Raw genomic sequence first — 21,359 nt, 5'->3', positions numbered from 1 at the left:
TCATCTGCGCTAATAGTTTCCATGTTTTTGGAAAATTCAAAGAAAACACTAAACCTTCCCTAAATATGTGTTTGAGCACCAAAGCAAGCGTGTGTAGTGTGGATGTTCAGAAAGCAAAAAGCTGCAACCAGCCGGCGCCGTGCTCCTAGCCCACTCACCGGTTTGTGATGCGGCTGCGTTTCCTTCTCCAACAGCGGGTTAAACTTCACCTGGTCGACTGAAAGAAGAAGACAGAAAAGTTGCGAGGGGTGGGAAAGACAAACGGCAGAGGCTCCGCCCAAAACCACAGACTCACAATTGATCTCCGACAGCGTCTTTCCTTCCCTCACGCTCCTGCTGGTGGAGCGAATTCGGTGGGGAACTGAAACCGGAGACTGGCGAGAAAGAAAGTTCACGTGGATTATGCAGGACTCTTGGATCGGAGACACACACAGATACTTCCTGTTTGGGTAGGACATGATAAACAAAAACCCTACAACTGTCTTTTCTAAACAAGTAATTATTAATTTCTCTTTCATGATCAATTTTCAAACGGTTGGTAGTTCTTTAAATTAAAAGGGTCGCCATTCATACATCGCTATAAAATCTGAGCCCACACACAATATCAAGATCCTATCAAGACCACTTGGTGAGCTTGTAGAGCAAAAATGTTCATGAACATTTTTTACGGGCATCCTCGGGGTTACAGGTCATAGCGAGATGCAGGCACTGCGCAAAGGACCCGTCAGTGTTGTTTAAGTCATAAAGGCGTGCTCCCTGAATGCAGCATGACTGTTAAAAATCAGGAATTAGACAATCAGAGTGTAGTTTAAGTTGACATCCTATAGGTATTCTATGTGCACTTATTTATCACGTGCACACCCCTTGTATTTTGCTTACTAACGACGAGAATGTGGCGGAAGGGATTCGTACGACAGCATCACTCATACGTCATAAGTACGTGCAACTTCCAAAATCCTCGTAAATCCCTGATGATACACTTACCACGCGCTCAACAATTGTACATTCTATTTTCATGATGTCCCTCGAGGTGGCCACACAGAGGGAACAGCAGGACACACATGCACACCCCTTACCATGCAGCTGCACCTCTCTATAACGTGATAACCTGCAGCATTCCAACGGGTCAACATCTGTACGAGTGCTAGTGACTAAGTCCTTAGATCCTCCCTCAGCTTAAGATCTAATCATTGGTGCTTTTACGTCTCAGCTGGTTCTTAAAAAACAGAAGGATGCCAGCCCTCGAAACCCTGAGTCTAATACCTCTGATCTATAAGGTGGTAGGTAACTGCTCCACTGTGCCTTCTGTATTGCTCCACAATACAGAAGAGAGAAACAACCAAAGAAAAATCACACCATGCTGGTAAAAGAGCAGAGATGATCTCCGTCAAACTGTAGTCTTTAGTTCTGGTCCAGATCTCACCCTCGTGGCTCAAACCATAGTTAGTGCACGTCAAAAAAAGGTACGATGAAGACGGCTTTCATTAATGTCACAACCTGAAAGTCAAAACTTCTTTTAATCTGCCAACATTGTGACACTCTGGAAACCATCTTCATCCAGGTTTTAGCTGCAGAACTGAAAGGAACTCAGACCATCGTCTATGATCCATCATCTCCGTCATTCTAAAGCCAAAAGTCGGTTCTGGTCTGGGCTCAGTCAGTTCTGCAGTTTGGCTTGAGGAAAAATCCAAAACAGTTCTTGTTGAAAGCACATCAAAGCAGCCGGCAGTGATACCTTCCTGCGTGCGGCGAAACGGGGTGCACGGCGAGCACCGGGGCTTATGGGAAGAAAATGACCTCTGTACTTAAACTGAGGAGCAGGGGAACAAGGGAGGGGGTTAGAAGGCCAGAAAAAAAGAAAAGTCAAGCAGGTGGAAGAAAATAAAAAGCAGTGGATAGATAGGGGCTAAAGGAAGGGAAAAGGTGGCTGAAGGGGTGGGGTTAGGAGGAAATGTGATAAGAAAAAAAAATCAATCAGGGGGGAGAAAAAAGTAAAATCCCTGCGGCAAATGATCACTTCTCTGCTGACCTGCTGGATCGGAACTGAACTGTGAAGGGTCAAAGGTTACCTCAGGCTCCGGTTCGTCGTCATCAAAGTCGTTGAACGTGCTGTGGTCGGGGTTGTTGGCTTTGTCTAGCAGCTCGATGGCGAGCGTCCGGCTGAGAGGTTGCGTCACAAACGGGTGCTGAAGGAGAAACCCCAAGTTGTTACTTGCAAAGAAAAATTCACCTGAAATGTCTTAATTTAGGCCCCTCCCATAATGGGAACAGACTTGGATGGAATAGGCGGAAACACTGACAAATTGTTCGGTTGCTTTTACAACAAAAACACCAAACCACCAGGGAGAATCACAGAATACCAGCAGCTGATCTTTTGAGGTCGTTATTGTCCAGAACAAGCTCTAGATTTCACTTCCACACAACTGTACTTGGTAGATATTTCAATGTTTTATTTTATTTTTGAGATCAAAAGTGACATTCGATTGGGGTGTGGTGTTTCTTTGATTGAGTCCCCAAATTTAAACCTAACTGAAGTTCTAAAAACAGGCCGGCCTGTTTGTCCCGTCCATTTTAAGAAAGGACAAACTGTTCAATGACTTCATATTCCCATCCAAAAACCTAGAAAACCAGCTGCAAATGAGTTTATTGCACAGGATCAGGTACAGTTTTAGCAAAAGTCATAAATTATTGTTTGTTCTTCCAGCATATTTCACCAAATACATTCAATAGAAACTCAGAATATGTCATATTTATTTTCTAAAAAGACATCAGCAAAATGTTACCCTGGGCCTTATATTTAAGTGCAATGAGGGAAATTAATTCAAAATTATGCAGAAAAATGTGGTTAGGCCTTCGTCATAAATGCCCTAACGGGTGAGCCCAGGGTGTCTGCAGGAAAAATGGTTAAACTGAAGAGGCCCACCCAATATATCGAGATCATAGAACGCTCAATGAGCCTGTTGAGCGAAAACGTTCAAGAACCCTTGTTTGGTGCGTTCTTAAACATGCAACAGATGCCTGGTGTGAAACAAGCATTATAGTTCAGTGCATATTATAAATGACAATTTTAAATATATACCATTTATTTTAAAGTGGGCCTTATAATCTGATGCACCCTATAGTGCGGAAAACATGGTAGTTAATCTAATTGTGGTCGCATAAAAATTGACGTATTTTCAACCTTATTACTAAAGAAATAAAGAAATATGAACATTTTTGCTGCAAACTGAGCTCTTAAGTTGCAGACCGATCCAATGAGGCAAACCAAAAGTTCTCCCTCGTTCTGCTTTGTGTCAGAAATCTACAGTTCCACTCATATCCGCAGAATCAAAGGACAGCATGTCGATTAATGAGCTTCACCTGCAGGAGCTTCTCCGCCGTGGGTCTCTTCTTCGGGTTCTTGGTCAGCGCTAACTTGACAAAATGATGAAAATTATTCGTCCTGTTTGACAGAAAAACAAACAAAAAGAGGGAGAAAGTGTTACCAGTCTGATCTTGCAGGTCATCTGTCATCTCTACAGGTTGTTGCTGGATCATTTGGAAACAGAAAAGAGGATCTCACCACTTCAGTTTGTCTTTCAACTTCGGAGGCTGGAAGCTGCTCTTGCTCATTAAGAAGAGCGCCCTGAAAGGAGAGGATAAACTCAGACGCCAGATCTTTCCATCTCCGCCCCAGAGCTTTCAGAGTGACTGAAAACTAGAGCGTCGCTTCCTCTCTTACTGAGGAGCGAAAGAACAAAAGCGGCGCATGCAGACGAGGTACCTCATGGGATGCAGCTCAAACATGGGCGGCTGCAGCTCAGCCAGCTCGATTGCAGTGATGCCCACCGCCCAGATGTCACACAGCTGGTTGTAACCTCCTTTCCTCTCCACTGCTGCCACCTCTGGAGCCATCCTACAGCAGGAAGACCAACAAATGTTCATAAAAATAAACAATGTAAATGTCTGATAAAATAACTTCTGCACATGTCAGTTTAAGATGAGTGAAATAAACAAGATAAGGCAGAACATTCCAGGAAACATTTATTAGAGTGCCCCCCCTGCAGTAGAGTGTTGTATTTCACACCCTCACTGCACCAGCATGCATCCCTCCATGAGGTATTTAGGGAAGGGATGCAGGAAAAACAAGCGCACCAGTATGGCGTTCCGATGAAGGACTTTCTTTTCGCCAGAGTCGCTGTGATCTGTGCGGACACGCCGAAGTCAGCTGAGGAGAGAAAAGAGCAGACAAGTCAGCGAGGAGGGGGGGGTGAAGCCACAAAAAAAAGGCAGGGGGGGCAGAAGTCTCACTCTAACCCAGTTTGACGTAGCCGTTGTCTGTCAGCAGGATGTTGGCTCCCTGACGGAGACGAAAACACGACGCGTTAAACAAAAGCAGAGGAACTTTAATCCAAAGTCAGCAGAAGACAAATGCCAAAAACCACACATAAACAAACACACACGCACTGCAGCCTGGTTAAGATATTTATTAACTAGATTAAATAAAAAGATAAAACAACTCACCTTAATGTCTCTGTGCATTTTTCCCTTATTGTGCAGGTAATACAGACCCTTGAAAGAGAAACAAACAAGAGTTTATTACTTTGAGACTTCCTTGCATTAAAACAAAGGAATAGTAAATAGTAGATACTTATATAGTACTTTTCTACCTTGTCTTACTGTGACAATTCCATTCACCCATGCACACACATTCACACACTGATGGCTTACAATAACAAAACCTCAACTACCACATGCAATGTGGGGTTCAGTGTCTTACTCAAGGACACCTTAAAACTGTCTGTGTGCTGCCCCCTAAAGGTTGGATTCAGGTACTACAGTTTAATTTTGTGATTGGTCAAACCATGTAAGTTTCAGAAGTCCCACGTCATGATTTGCAGATCCAGTAATGATAACAGTCTGTTCCCCAGCCCCACCCCTCTGACTGGATTTTCAAATTTCGACTGTGGGTGGAGACAACCTCCAACTTCACTGTTTGGTTACCCTTTAAGTTCCAGTGTTGATATTCTATTGACTTTCTTAACTCTTCAACTGTCCACGCAAGTAACCTAATTACAACATAAAATTAGCTGATGTGGAAGAGAAAAGTGGGTATCAGTGCAAACCCAACATGGAAAGTAATATTTTCTCCGCGTCAGAATTAGCCGATTCACAGCAATCACATAAATGGTTTAAGAGTTACGATGTGTAATTAAGTGTCACCAGCAACATCTCTGATGCTAAAGGGTTAAAGCCACTTTTTAAAATTTGGATTGTTTGAACTTGGCAGGAGTCTGCTGAAAAAATCTAATGAGCACTATTTATATAAATTCTAACAAGCTGTCTAGTCACAAGGTGCTACGGTTCTGAATTCTTGTGGAATTTCTGCTTCCGGCTAATGATGTCGGGGCAGCCCCTTGTCTGCAGTCAGGTCCCCCCACGGATGGGGAGTCGCTGATCTTGACTAGGACTATTATTAAGAGGATGAAAAAAAAATGTACTTATTTATGTAAATTTACTTTAAGTGTTTGGTCTAGGAATAATGAACCACAAACTGTTTACAACAAGCCTCTGCCTTCTGATCCCAGATTTAAGAATAGTACCAAATGTTTCAGTTCTCTAAATGAACAATTACATTTTTTTTAAATAAACTATTTTGATGTCATGAAATTCATGGTGTATTTTGAGCATAGTTATCATTTTTTGAATGACAAATGAACACTTTTTTTGTACCTCCCCAGTCACCCACTGGTTAGTAAATCATACACATTTTGTGCTTTAACAATACAAACACCTTTTTGTATTAGTTTGTGTTATTGTTCTTTTAATGTGGTGTTGCTGAATTACACATAAAAGTCAATTGAAAGCTTCTTGAGAATCAACCTAAGAAATATTTACCACTGGTCTGCTTAGACCAAAAAACAGCAGAAATTACCTGTAGGGTCTCCCGTGACATGTAGGCTATCTGTGACTCTGACAGCGGTCCAGTTACTGGAGAAAGAATCACATGTTTGATTTGAAAAAGTCTTTAACAAAAAAGAACTTTTGCTAGGCTGTCCTTACTGTGATAGATGTCCTGCAGAGAACCTCCACCGCAGTACTCCATACTGATCCATAACTTATCCCTCCTAACAAACAAGAGACGTCTGAGTTCAGGGAATCATTTAAACCTCTCCTTATTTTGCAAATTTCTTCTTCTTCAGACATCAAACTTTGACATAAAAAAGAAGCGTTTTGAGGACAATGTGCACATTCTTACCGGAGATAACTGCCAAAGTAGGCCACGATGTTGGAGTGTTTACAGTCTTTCATCATGATGATCTCCTGCTGAACAACAGCAAAGTCCTCTCCTACAGTCAACAGAAGCAGAGGAAGAACCAACAAATTTAATAGCGTCTTCTCAGTTACGACCAAACAAGCTATTTCAGGATAAAATCAGACCAACAAACACGTAAGAATTTGTTTTTAAAGAAACAGGAGAAGAGCTAAGAATAATAGGGGGGTGAGGTAACTTACCTGGTTCTAGTTTGATGACTTTGATAGCAGCAAGCTCTCCCGTGTTGACATTACGGGCCTAAAGATGAAGAAGAAAGCGAGTTATCGGAAGCTTTACATGCTCACAGATCAGCTGAATATAAAGTGAGAGCAACAGCCAGGCTGAACACGTCTGAGCCTGTAGATGAAAACACATCTCATCAGATAAAGCAACTGTTCCAAACAGCATGACAAAAAAACTCAGGGTTTAAACTATACTTTAGGGCGGAGACTTTGAGGTTCTGTTGTGGAACGCAAAAAAACCCCTAAGGAACATCACAGCTGTGGAAGTGCAGCTTCCGGCTGGATTCCTTTATGATGCAGGGTCGAACAATACACACACTGTAAACTCCTGATAACTTTTTACACCCAGATCGGATCTGATGAAACCAACTCCCTCAGCAAAAGTCCTAAAAGTGATTAAAAAAACTCAAAAAAGGGACAGGAAAAAATACATTTCCTTTTTTTTTTTCTTTGATCAACACAGAACCAAACACCCCAAAATAACTAAAAAATAAGACATCAGGGTTTACTTATAGTATCTGTAGAGCAATTTGTGTGTATTCCAATGATTTCTATGTCAGTCGATGAGCGAAATATTTGCTTATAATTAAAAATCATTTCGGCAGCATCTGAAATTGGCATTGCCAAATAAAACATTTTCATAGAGTGTATTTTTCTCCCCAACACCCCCAGTATTAAACACACATTTTTACACTAAAGTATTTATATTCCTACTTCTTTATACATTCCACACTAATATTTTTTATCTGTGGTTGAGATATCCATGTGAATGATTATTTATGGATTCACAATGTAACTGTTTCTGTGTGAAATGATACTTTTTTTTTCTCCAAAAATAAATGTATTTGTGAATTTGTTTTTGGTCCAACTTTGGAAGAAAGCTTGATTTGCTGTCCAGGACAAGCAGGCAAACATGGGGCAGCTTTGATGCCTGAATAAGGAAAGCAGCGTCAGAAGAAAGCCGTCTGCTGCTGCAGTTCTTCTTGTTGACATGCTAAACGGTGACCTTCAGCTCAGCGGTTCTGGAAGCAACGAGAGCCACACGGAAAACCAGAATTTCAAAAATGCAGCTCTCCTGGTTAATGTGTAACTGCTTGTCCCTTGTGAATGTGAATGAACATGCATGATTAGGATTAATGTTTTTTTTTAAACACTAAGAAATATTCTGGATGAGGTGAAGCTGTTTACATGTGTAGTTTTGAAAAGGCGTCAAAAGACTGTTAGATTGAAGGCGGAGCCACATTTGGAGTCACTTAACCCCTGCATTACATGTTTAATGCAGACTGGGAAAACAACAAATTAGGAGCTAAAGTACATATATTTGTGAACTTTCAGATTTTTATACATTATTGATAAATAGTATTTTTTTTAAAAAAGGGTCAATTACAAAAGTGCAAAAAAAACAGTTTATCAAAAAGACAAACATTTATGCTACCTTCACACCGGCCTTGGCAACACAAGTTCAAGGGACCACTTCCATTGAAAAGTCTGTGTGCATATGTGTGTTTCAGGCTTCCGTGTTTAAAACTCTCATGTTCACACAGCACTACACACATTTTTGAGTACACTTTTGGAGAAACTAATAGAGATACTTGCTATGAGTTTTTTATACTTACATTTTGCTCAAAAGTATCCTGCCCACAGGTGTATAAAATCAAGCACTCAGGCATGCACACTGTTTTTACAAACATTCGTGAAAGAATGCCCTGCTCTCAGGAGTTCAGGGAATTCCAGCATGAAATTGTCATAGGATGTCATCTGTGCAACAAATCCAGTTGTGAAATTTCCTCGCTCCTAAATATTCCACAATCACCTGTCAGCTCTATCATAACAAAGTGGAAGAATTTGGGAACAACAAAAACTCAACCACAAGGTGGTAGGCCTCGTAAACTGAATGAGAGGGGTCAGCAGATGCTGAAGCTCAAATAGGTCGCCGACTTTCTGAACAGTCAATTGCTGCAAAGCTCCAACATTCATGTGAGCTTCAGATTAGCCCAAGTACAGTACACAGGGCTTCATGGAATGGGTTTCCATGGCTGAGCAGCTGCATCTAAACCACACACCACCAAGTACAATACAAAGTGTTGGATGCAGTGGTGTAAAGCACGCCGCCACTGGACTCTATAGCAGTGGAGACGCCTCCTCTGCATCTCGCTTTTCCATCTGGAAATCTGATGGACCAGTCTGGGTTTGGAGGTCTCCAGGAGAACGGTAAATTTCAGACTGCATTGTGCCGAGTGCGAAATCTGTTTGAGGAGGAATGATGGTGTGGGCTTGTTCTTCAGGAGTTGGGCTTGTTTCCCTTAGTTAAATTTTATAGAATTCCATGCTACCAACCTTGTAGGAACAGTTTGGAGCGGGCCACTTCCTCTTCTAACATGATTGTGCACCAGTGCACAAAGCAAGGTCCATAAAATCATGGATGACCTGAATGTGTCCCAAATAGAACACCTTTGGGATGAATTAGAGCGGAGAATGAGAGCCAGACCTTCTCCACCAACATCAGAGTGTGACCTGATCAAAGCACTTTTGGAAGAATGGTCAACAATTCCAATAAACACACACACACTCCTCAAACTTGTGGACAGCCTGCCCAGAAGAGTTGAAGCTGTAATAGCTACAAATGGAGGACTATCATCACCAAGGCAGGTGAGCCAGTGCTTTTGGTAATAACGTGTATGTGATGGGGCCTGATTTTCAATCACATGATTAGACTGGGACATCCCTAGTTTAGAGGATAACCTGGGTACAAACTTGACCATAATTTTATAGAAATAAAATAGATTTTTTCCTGGTTCAAAACCTAGACATTTACTTCAACACAGAAGTAGAATCTGTGTGGTCTTAGAATCAAACCCTGAGGAACTCCACACCTCGAGGATTACCTAATTTTTAAGGAAAAATATTGCATCTGTGGAGGTACAGCTGATCAAGAATAATCCTCACAAATCAAATACATTACCAGTCTGTCACAAATGATGCAACAGTCTAAACAGATTACAGTTTGTAATAATTGCTTTCTTGAAACATGCAATTTGTCAGAAAAAAGGAGTGCAGAACAACAGAAGCTGATTTTTTTCTATAAATAGTAAACTTCTTTACAGTTATATTTAGCAGCAGTGCTGGGGGGGCAGGGGAGGAATTTCAAATGGCCTTAATAAATAAAAGATGACTTTAGAAGTATCTGTAGGAAATGGAAGAGAGAAAGAGCAAACAGGACTTTTAACACCAGAGGAGTACGACTGCTCGAGCAGCAAAGCAGTTTGGCGTCATGCCTCAACAGCTTCTGCTGTCCCCTCTGCAGACACACCCACCCAGCATGCTCCTGGCTGCATCCTGGCATGGATACCTTCCAACGCTGAACACGGGAAAAGACATTCGGCACTCTGGTTTTTCCAGCTTTGCAACCTAGATCCTAAAATCACATGCTGTTCCTTCTTGTTCGAGACCTTTCAAACCTCAGTTAGTTTACGAAATGAATTTACAATCTGATTTGACAGCACCAGAAGTCCAAGTAAAGCCCATGAGTACTTATTGAACATATTAGGCATTTGACGTTCCTTCTGCCACACATGAAATGAAGGAAAAGTGACAGTTTTACTTTGCTGTAGTAAGATAAACGATAAATGGCCTCTTTATGAAATGCTCAAAATCCTCTTAGAATAGAAAAAGGGAGGGGGGGGGTAGACTGACCCACACCAAAACAAAGAGATGGGAGGGGGCGGGAGACAAAGAGATGCAGAGGAGGAAAAAAAACATGGAAGAGATGGAAGCAGCGTGAAGAGCTGAGACAGAGCTCCTTCAGTCAGCAGACACCCCACAGATGACTCATACCAGTCAGTCCTCGGTTCCTGCATAAAAACTGACTGTCTGTTGTTTTCACCCCACCGATGAAGATCCCATCTGCTTTAAGTGACAGTTTTAAAAGGATTATAAGGATAAACAGCAAATCTGATTAGATATATGCCCAATTAAGGAAAAATAGTTTATGTTTAAAAATGTACAAAACAAGATAAAATAAGGCCAATAAAGGATCTTCTTCATCCAAGTGACATTGTATTGGGAGGTATTTTTTTAATGAATTTATATAATTTTGCTTTATATTAAAAACCCACTTCAACCATCTTCTGATCTATTGTAAAAGCCTTCCCAGTGGTATTTTAATTATGCTTATGCCGTTTATAAAACCTCATTTTTACATCAACTCCTAATTCACTTTGATAAACTTTGAATAAATAAATAGAAATGCTAGTATGAGCTTTTCATTACATATGTCCTCCATCATCAGAAACTGCTACAATAACATGTTAAAATACTATTTTCATTGGAATGAGTCCTTAAATATAGAGGTTTGAAATAGAGATTTTAACCTTCTAACTGACAGATGACAGTCTAATAGCCTGCTGTAGATAGTCATATTTGCTCAACAGCAAAAAAATAAGGGTTAAATGACGTAGCTTACCAATACCAAAGCAAAACAATGAGTCATGTGACCACAGGGATGTCCCAGCACCACCATAACTGCTTCAAGAATGTTCAGATTCAAATTCCAATCCTAAATAAATTATTACTTAATTTATTTTAAGTATTTATTGATTGTCTAATGTGCATGTTTCAGTTTTGCCCTGACGCACACACATATTGATGAGGAATGCACTGTCAGACAAGAAAACTCTGCCTCAGCAGAAAGCCAAACCATTAGCAGCTGAGAGTCTCTGCCTGTGTTCCTGCAAGAGGACATAAAAACCTTCAAACAGAGCGGCTCATTAAGACTCTGCTCATTCTGATCTATTCAGAGCTCAGGCAGGCGCTCATTTAAACAGCAATTTTCACAGTTTAGTTTGGTGCAGACAGGAAAACACATTCCTGAAGAAAAGTCTGTAGTCTTTTTTTTTTTCTTTGGCAACAACTAGACGAGAACGGGCCAAAAATAAACCAGTTATCAGCGTTTCAGTCTGTGGACACCACAGAATGTTAAATAAATCAATGTGCGATTCCAGGTTTGAAATAAATCTCAAAGCTTTAAGATCGGGGTATGAAAAGTCAACGACAATGCATCTATGGAGTGAAGAACAAACAAGGAAGTAGCTCTAATGTCAAGGTTATGCCGGCCTCGACAACGCACGCTCGAGCAAAAACTTCAAAAGACAAACCTATGAAAACCCGCCTGTACGCACATTTTGGGATTCTACATTCAAAGCTCTTGCGTTCAAGTCTAATTTTGGGCTCCACATAGAAAACGTGCGCCCATTGTACGCGCGCTGAAAGTTAAACCAGTTGACCTTTGACTAATTATCGACTCTGATTCGGTAGTGACATATGGGTAGCGTCCTTTTTAAATCACGGAAGTGCCAACTGATTTGAAAAGTGATCATGAAGGTTTGTGTCCAGGTGGAATTATTCGACACCAAATCAAACATTGGAATCGTGTTAGTTGCTTAAATGGTTGGAGAGTTGGTACACATGTGTCGCCAGCGACTAACTGACTATTAAATTAGTCGTTGACTATTTTGATAATCGACATAGTCGCTTCCAGTCGACTAAAGGCAGCCCTATTGTACTTGTATTCAGTTTCCTAATTACAGTTGCTTAACCCCAGAACAGACACTCCCAACACCTGAGCATATGAAAGTTACGTGTTCCTTTAACAGCTCTGACCAAACACCACAAGACTATTTACAGTTAATCCTGAGACGGAAGTCTGGAGAGGTTGACGCCTGGCAGGCAGGACTGCAACTTAAACAGGGTAAAAGTTCACATTAGGCTTTCTGTTCGCTGCTGTCAGGACTTTTCTGAGACATTCTCCAGAGTGCTGATGTGATGATGGGTGGAAACTTTGCTAAAAATGAAGGCAAATACAGATAGAATCAACAGGGAAACTTGGCCTGGAGCAGATTTAACAGACATTTGACGTCAGAGTTTCAATTATGACAGAATTTAACTCAATCAACTAATGTTATAGGTACGTTCGGGAGGAATTCCTGTAGAAACAATCTAAAAAACTAAGACCTGTTGATCAGAAGCCCAATTTCCTATTCAAAATATCTAAGTCTTCGCAATTCTGAGCAGGAAATTATGAACATAAATGTTTTAATCCTGGAAGGGGATTATTTATCATTTGTCACTGACAAGAGTTTACTCCTCAAATCCCAACAGTTTTCCAAAATGAGAAATGCATTTAACTCAAGTATCTGTCAATTGGAAATTATGCTACTTTTAACAGTAAAAACATTGAATTAAAATAAAATCGCAATGACTTATTTAACACACACACACACACATAGACAAAGCTGTCAAGTTTTGTTTGGTGTAAAATTAAACTTTTTATCAAAGTCAAGAAGAAGTTGCAAAGTTGCTTCCTTCTGAAACCAGCCCCCAGGGGTCATTTGAGGAATTGCAGGAGTTGTTTTTTTCCTGGACTTCAGCAAAGCTTCAAAAATCTGAAATAAAAAGGGGCGCAATTAAAGTCTAAATCCAAAACTTGATTTCCTATTAAAATCCTTATACATCCTTATACATAAAAAAAAAAATCAAGCAAAACAGTATTTGAACTGTCTCATTTCATTTACATATCTTAAGGTAATTGAAGAGTTTTCTCCTCTAAACTTCAACAAAACCAGCAACTGATACCACGGCTTTAGTCTAAACTTCTCCAGCCTTGTGAATACCATATGATACCTAATGGTGATGTAAAGATTAAAAAACAAGTAAAGACTGATCAATAAACTGTGTTAAATCAACAAACGAGTCCATCGTCTAAATCTCCACAGACTGCAGCAGAAACATCAATTAACTTGTGAGGTTACTTTGAAAAACAAGCACAAAAACTCAAAACTATCAACAACAATCAACAAAATCCAAAATCTTTATGACAAAATTTGACAAACTGGGTTGAGAAAATTGATATCAATCAGGGGAAATTCATGAGCCGCTTTGGTATTTAGAACAGCCCAGCAAAATACCCACAGTGCTGCTTATGACCTCAATGTTAAACCCGAATTACCACAGGTATGAAAGTAATCGAGTGCTAGAAAGGGAAAACTGTGTTTTCAATATGTTAGGGTAAAACATTTATCCTAGCTTTGGTTTGCTTTTGGATTTAAACCCACATTCTCTTTGACTCAGTGTGGACACTGCACCACTAGGTCACAGATGTTTTAATAAAGCATCTCTTGACATGTGGATTAAGAAAAATATATATAAAACTTGTGAAAACTTAAGCTCAAAAACTTTATTTGACTTTTTTTAAGGTTAACTTCATTCATTTATATTTTAAGCCTCGTAATTACTGCTCAGGGTCACAGGGTTGCTGGAGCCTATCCAAAAACCTGCTTTTAACTGACAAGGTAAATGAACAATAAAACAAACAGAGTAATCATAAAAACAATTACAATAACAACTTACGTTTTTTAAAGATTAAAAAACCATTATATATTAATGTAAAAAAACTGAGTAATAGTAAACAGCAATACAAATATCACAACAATTTAAAATGTTCCAAAAACTAAAGTCAAACTAAACTAAATCAAAAGTCGAAGCAAGAACTCCTCAAGCTTAAAGTTGCAAAAAGTCCAGAAGAACCAGAGGATTTCTGTGGTGTAAATATTTTAGCTCAAGTTAAAATGCCGGATCATCTATTCTCCAAGGTTTGAAATAACATTTCAAGCTCTTGTTTTTATTGCAGAATTGTTGCGTGTCTCTTTAAAAAAAGGAGTAAACCCATAAGAAAACCTTTAACATTACGAGGCTTAAGTCTGAACTGAAGTGTAACCTCCTGGCTTTCTGGAATGGTGATGGAATCTGGTTGTGTTTCTGACAGACACACCGCTGCAGGGACGTAGACTAAACCGAAGCAAACAGGTCCTGAGGAACCTTTGGTGCTTTTGTTCCCAGCAGCTTGATGTCTGCATCTCCACCTCCCAGAGCAAACAGGAGGAGCAGCAGTGGCCGAACAGGACCGTCTGGGTCCTACAGCGTCTGTGGAAACACACCACGGCCTCCGCTCAGCTGACAGCAGACAGAACAAACGCTCGCAGGAAGTGACGACTCCTGCATTCCTGGACCCCGGCTATACCCCGCCAACCCCCCTCAAAAAAGTAGAGGTAAAGCAGGCCGACAAGCAGACATTCAGGTTTTCCATTTGGTTCGCACGCAGCTGCTGACTTTTGCAGAGAAAATAAATTAAAAACGATTTGTTTTTATACAAAGGACTGCCAAACTACAGAGAGCTTCACTGATCCAGAAACATTAAAGTTACTGATAAAAAAAGACAATCAGCACTGAAGCAACTTTTGATCGAGTAGTTTGGAATAAAAACATCTAAAATCAAAAGAAAGATTAGGAAAGTCTATAGAAGTATGAAATATATTAGCTAAAAAAATGGACATTTACATCACCCTCAGCAACTACTTTTCTTGAAGATGGCCATTTCCAAATGGACTGTTGGTGTAAAGCGCTTTGGGTCTTCAAGAAAGGTAGAAAAGCGCCATACAAGTATACGCCATTCACCATGTAACAAAAAGATAAAGAAGCCCCTCCCTGCTTGTCCAGTGTGAACATCATAGGCTAAATGTGCATTCAAGAATATACGTTTAAGTCATTCTTAAACGTGCATCAAATGTGAACGTAGCTTGAAACAGCAGAAAATGAGCTCAAATTAACCTAAACAATTAAAAAAAAGAAATAAAAAGTAATTACAAAATAATAAAAATACACAACCACTTAAGCCTAATTGTAGAGTTCCTTTGTCACAAGCAGTGTCCACTCCAAGCACTTAAACATCAAAACATGAAAAACAACTAAATTATTTATTATGAATATAATTTAATTTATTGCTAATAATACACCATTAAGATTTTTAACACTTTCTTTCATTACAAAGACAGAAACTCGAATGAGAATGGTAACTTACAAAACCATTTTTTATTGTGAAATAACTAAAAACTTGTTTAATAAAACTTATTTTAAGATACAGGAACATTTGAAATAAAGATTAATCTAAAATAGGCTGATTTTGTCTGAAAACTATTTAAAACAAAAAAAAATGTACTGCGAAGTTATACAGAGGCAAAAAGACTACTATTTTTTTTATGTAAAAATAGCATGCAAACATGTTGGGTTAAAATGATGTATGACTGAGAATTAGCATGTAAACAAGTGTTTTAAATAAGCCAAAAGAAGTAAAACAAAAGTCTTAAAAAAGGTGAGATGGCTGATCTAAAGCTTAAAAAATGTAAAATATTATTAAAAAGTGGAAAATGTTGAAAATTTATTTTTTATGCAAATTATGAGATGGATTAAAAATACTTGAAAATAAAATCGTTAACTGTCAAGAGGTGTTGAAAGTTTGAAATTCCTCTTTAGGTCAAAATCTTAGCAGGACGCTCTCCTTCATGACCTGCAGTTTAAACAGTGCTCTTTGGAAACAGGATCTGAATAACGCGGTGGTCCTCATTTTCAGCTGACCTCATCTGAGCCCACCTCCAGAAGCAGAGCGAGTCCCGGGACATGCAAAGCGTGGGGGAAATATTCGGATGCACAGAGAAAAGGCGTCTGTGTGTGAAACAGAGCCTTCACAGCTGCGTTTTGGGCTCAAACTGCTTTCAAGCAGCTGGAAAAAACTTCCTCTGCTCCAAAAGTGTCAGACAGTCAGGACGCTGTCACACGAAAGCAGCCGCGTGGAGCTGAAAGGCAGGAATTCTGAACAGGGGACGTACAGGGACTTGCACTGATGGACCCTCGACGCTGAAGTTTGCTGAATTTTCCTGCAGGTTTCCCAACAAATAATCACAGAAGCAGCTCAGTCTGGAAGACTGAATAGTTCCCCTACAGCCAACTGCTTCCATGGTGGTCAAAGAGCTCACCCCCACATCAGGCACCCCCCCACCCCTTCGTCTTTGGCTCTTCAGACACACAGTTCATGCTTGGTTTCCTGCTCCAACATTCCTCTCTGAGCCACACTTTTTTACATGGCGGTAGCACCAAATATAGCCATCCACCGAGCTCCCCGGTGCTTTTTAGCACATCCTTTAATCCCGAGGTTTCAGCAAACCCCGTGTTAGGGAGATGAACGGGTCGGTTCTCCACAACCGACCACATCTGAGAACAAATATGTGTCTCTCGTCTCTGTGGTCCTGCAGAGCTGAAGGACTCTCAGCCCCTGAAGATAACCTCTTCAGCGAGGAACGATGCGAGCTGAGCCCGAATTAGAAACACATCAGCTGCAGCACCTAGAGAGGCAAAGTGCACCGGCATCCAGGAAAACACAGATGTACACTCAGCTTATGGAAACGACTCCTGAGTGTAGCTTTAAAGAGCTGCTCAGATGAAAATGGTGTTTTCTGATGATTTTCCTGATGATGGAGAACCTCTATAAAGAAAATGAAGCTTAAATGTGAGTATTTCTTTATTCAAACTGTTGTGAATCAAGAGCAGACGAAAAAAACGTTTGAAAAAAAGAGTTGTAAACAGAGAGCTCTCAGCAACAGGGAGGGGAAGGGGGGTTCGGTTGCTATGGTCCCGCCCACAACTCAGAGGCAAATTTCTCTGCTGCTCTCCAGAAACTATGCCCTAGAAACCTTTTTTAAAATTTTATTTAAGCAAACAAAAAGTATAATCATAATTAAAAGATCACTGGGAACTAATTTAATTAGCTTGAGATGATCAAAATGGGTCTTTAACGCTTCATGTGAGCAACCATAGAGAGCCAGGAGGTTAACCAAACAACGCTCAGATTCTCCTACGTGTCCCGCTGCCCACCCTCTCAAGACTTAAATTAAATTCCACAACAAAGGGAATGCAAAACAACAGCAGGAGAGTGTGGACGCCTGTGAAGGTTCACCTGAAAACACCACACGAAGAACATCACCTTTACAGTAGAAACAAATGATTATTTTGGTCATATTTACCACTTCAGAGGAATAAATTAATTTAACATTTCTGAATCAATTCATTTCAGATTTTCAAATTTATGATTCAATTTGGTTTACTATTCAGAAAAGAAATAAATCAGTCTTAAATAAATAATTTGATCCATTTTTTTGATTTAAAAATAAACCAACTTGTAATGAAAAACTATTTTTACTGAGTTCAATTGTTGACACTTTCATTAGACTTTGCAAAACAACAAAACAGTTTTCTGCTGCACTTTGGCCACAAACCCCAAAAGAAAAAAAAAAGATCAATAATTTCCTGAATTGTTATTAAATTGTCTATTGCTAAAGATTACATTGAATCAATACAGTTTATTTTTGGACTCAACCGTGGACTTTAATATCAGCATTAAAGCTTTTTCAGTATCTTTTTACAGCCGTCAAGAAGCACAGACTCACACAAATGGATATTCATTTCTAGTTATTTTAACAGCATATTAAAGTTCCACTCCAGTTATTTTTAATCTACTTTTTAAAGTGATTTCAGTTTTTTTTTTTTTATTCTGATTATAAAGTTTTTAGCCAAAACAAAAAAACTTGTCATTTTCTAGGACATAGTTTCTGCAGAGCAGCACTAGTTCATTAGAAATCCACCTCTGAGTTGTGGGCGAAGAGAGCCTGCCCCCTCCTGAGAGCTCTTTTGGTCACTGACGGGCCCTCACAACACCCAACCTAACATTAGCAGTGCAACAAAAATGGCGAGCAATATTGCGACTATCCAGCCGTACAATTTTGATCCAGATTCCAGCTCTGACCAGGAAAACAAAGACGTTCATCGATCTATCTCTACAGAGCTTGTAGTCTGCACCGGCGTATTTTCTGTCACAAATACGATATCTTTATTACCTCATTTTATTGTCTGCTTCTGATTCACAATGATTTGAAAAAAGAAATACATAGAAATGAAATTTTCAGCTTAATTTTCTTGATGTATGTCCACCATCATGAGAAAAATGCCACTAAAACATGTTAAAAAAAGACTCCTAAAAGACAATGTTCATTGGAGTGGGTCTTTTAAATGGAGGTTTTTGAGGTTGTTTACAACTACAATGACGATCTATAGTTACAGTTTGATTCCAAAAGAAACTAGAATGTATGTAATGGTTTATTTCATATTGAGCCTCTGATTATTTTTATCGTCATCAAGTTCTTTGAAACAGACATTTAAACAGCTTTGCAAACTCAAATAGAATCCAAGCATGCTCAAAGCTTTGTCAGACGGAGAAAATGAACTGAAACCGAGATACTTTTTTTGAGTCAAAGGTGTAAAAATAAAAAACGGTTGTGAGGATCATAAGTTCTTGTCCTGCAAGAGTTACCTTTTATAGAAACATCCCAGATGGGAAATTATTTAATCCTGTACACAATTATAACCACCTACAATGATTCTCTTTATAATTCCCTCCATCCATTTTCTGAACCCACTATAACTCCTTCTGAACCCTCGTGACCCTGAAAAGGGCTACAAGGTTGCTGGAGCCTATCCCACCAGTTGTAGAGTGAAGGTGGGGTACACCTGGCCTGAACAGGTCGACGGTGTGTTGCAAGACCAGACAATAAAACACAAACACAAATAGACACTTTGGTGCAATTTAGAGTCTTAAATTAACCTATGAAGATTGTTTTTGGACTGTGGAAGGAAACCAGAACACCAAAAAAAAAAAAACATGCATGCACAAGGAGGACATGCAAACCCCACTCAGAAAGGAGGCTGCCGGGATTTAAACAAGAGCCTTCTTGCTGTGAGGCAAGAGTCCTAACCACTGCCCAAGTGAAACTTTATTCTGAAAATCCTAAAGTTGTTTCAACAGGAATAGTCCAACCCAATCAGTGATGCATTACGGTTTAAAATGGTTGGAAACTTTGTGTGACAAACATTTTTTTAAGTGTTTGTCCCAGAAAATGAGCCACTGTCACATGTGATATTAAACATTTTTTTAAACAAGACATATAGCATATTTTAGTCACACAAAAAAAGACTTGCATCCAGATCTTTCTTCAGAGGTTGGATAAATGTTTACAGAGTTTAAATATTCAGAACTGAGACACTTTGAGCCCATCAACTGATGGAAAGAGCCAGGAAGCTGAAAGAAACTGTTTGGAGGACTTCTTATCTTCTTCAGCTTGTTATTGACCAGAATGAGCTTTTCATGAATATAATACACATGAGTGGTGCTTGCAACACTTCAGCATAGCTTTAAACAAACAGAGATTATCTTCAAAATGTTAGTAAAGTTATTAGAGACAATACTCTGTGATTAACCTCTTTGTCTAAAGGTACGGACACACCGGGCAGGAGTTTGAAGCTTGTTTTAGGAACGCACATATAGAGCATTCTGGAAACAGGGATTAAGTTCACGGTGTTCACACTGGACAAGCAGGGAGGGGGCTTCTTCTGATTTTCATTTTTCTACCGTTTGCTACCAAATGTCCACCACCTGTAGTGGGAAGAGGTTGGGGCAAAATGTCTAAGCGGTACAAATCTCAGTTGGGAATCTAGCTCCAGGTTTTTTCTTTCACAGCTCTGTTCTAATATGTGAAAGACTTGGTGTCATATCATTCTGGCAGAGCACCAACAACAATGATCAATTTCTCCTTCGTGATAAATTTTCAATCAGCTGGCACTTTCGTGAATGAAAAGGGATGCCGTCCATACCAATTCTTAGTCTTTGACTGGTCAAAGTGGTCGACTGGTGTAACCCTTGTGGTACCCTAGACATGTTTGCATTCAAAGTAGGGCCATTTGGACCCCACATGACAGCGCGCTGAAATTTTTTTCTTACGATTTTTTTTATCTTCACTTATGTCCATGAACATAAAATCCTGTCCACCTTTGTCCAGAGAGGGATAAGAGAGCGTGAGGGCAAATCAATATCAATATTTTTTGAATTTTTTTAGAGCCTAAAAACAGATGTAGAATTTGCATAGCAAAATGTGAATGCAAGAGTTTTGAATGCAAAAACGTGTGACCTGCATTTCCACAACTTTGCATAGGCCTGTCATTTAAAGTCTCTGCTATAATGGGTTAAACCTTTGATATGATGAGTAAAATCTTTGCTACGATAGGTACAACCTTTGCTATGATAGGTAAAACATCTGCTATGATGGATAACATATCTGCCTGATTGGTAAAATCTTTGCTATGGTGAGTAAAATATGTTCGTGATTCTCCTCTAAACTGAGGCACGCTCTTTTCTGCAGTTTGTGGTCTAATCAACCATGAAGGCGCGGGGCCTTCCCAAACTGACAGCAGGAACCTTCAAACTTCACAACAGACACGACAGAACCGAATATGGCTTTCCGATGAACCCCTGGAAGTCAGTACGGGCATCGGAAGACGCTAAATAGCGACTGGACTCGATGATCTGACCGCTGCTGCTGCTGTTGTTATTGTTGTTGTTGTGGCTTAACGCCTTATCGAGTCGTTCGTTCAGCCGTCAACCCAGACAGGGCAAAGAGGACACACTACGGACATATTTGACTATACTGGTGCAATATTTGCATTTTCTGAGAAAATATAGGTCATTTCCAGTGTCTTCCATGAAGTAAATCCCTGTGTGGTGATACTAAAATTCGGTATTTACAAGAAACTGAGAAGCTAGCTGTTTTATGCTAGCATCCCTGCACCCAATGTCGGACAACTTGCAGCTAGCCTAAACGCAAAAACATTCACACTTTTTGTTCCATTTGACACCGAATATTTACAGTTATAGAATCCACTTATACTATAGCAACTTAATGAACAACATTCAATCATAACAGAGAGGCTTAATAAGAGGAATAATAAGAATCAAAGGTGGAGCAACATAAGCACAATTCAGCTCTGTCAGTACTACGTACATCAGATTAACACACAAGAACATCAGTTAGAAAACACAAAAGTAATGCTAC

At 39.7% G+C, this 21,359-nt stretch overlaps 1 protein-coding gene across 7 annotated transcripts in view; it reads right to left on the bottom strand.

Moving 5' to 3' along the window:
• map4k3b (mitogen-activated protein kinase kinase kinase kinase 3b) overlaps positions 1-21,359 on the bottom strand; it is a 45,053-nt gene that overhangs the window by 23,299 nt on the left and 395 nt on the right. For all 7 annotated transcript variants that reach the window (XM_024296923.2, XM_024296925.2, XM_024296924.2 and 4 more), the window contains exons 2-14: positions 6,496-6,553; positions 6,239-6,329; positions 6,043-6,107; positions 5,915-5,970; positions 4,504-4,551; positions 4,297-4,339; positions 4,135-4,207; positions 3,764-3,895; positions 3,563-3,625; positions 3,361-3,442; positions 2,070-2,186; positions 296-374; positions 159-217 (exon numbers count right to left, since the gene is read on the bottom strand). In XM_024296923.2, the coding sequence (XP_024152691.1) occupies positions 159-217; positions 296-374; positions 2,070-2,186; positions 3,361-3,442; positions 3,563-3,625; positions 3,764-3,895; positions 4,135-4,207; positions 4,297-4,339; positions 4,504-4,551; positions 5,915-5,970; positions 6,043-6,107; positions 6,239-6,329; positions 6,496-6,553 (966 nt within the window). The remainder of the gene's footprint in view (positions 1-158; positions 218-295; positions 375-2,069; positions 2,187-3,360; positions 3,443-3,562; positions 3,626-3,763; positions 3,896-4,134; positions 4,208-4,296; positions 4,340-4,503; positions 4,552-5,914; positions 5,971-6,042; positions 6,108-6,238; positions 6,330-6,495; positions 6,554-21,359) is intronic.

The sequence above is a fragment of the Oryzias melastigma genome, linkage group LG15, assembly GCF_002922805.2.
Source record: "Oryzias melastigma strain HK-1 linkage group LG15, ASM292280v2, whole genome shotgun sequence".
NCBI lineage: Eukaryota > Metazoa > Chordata > Actinopteri > Beloniformes > Adrianichthyidae > Oryzias > Oryzias melastigma.
Note: the sequence above shows the minus strand (reverse complement) of the source record. Positions and strands in the feature narration are given on the sequence as shown.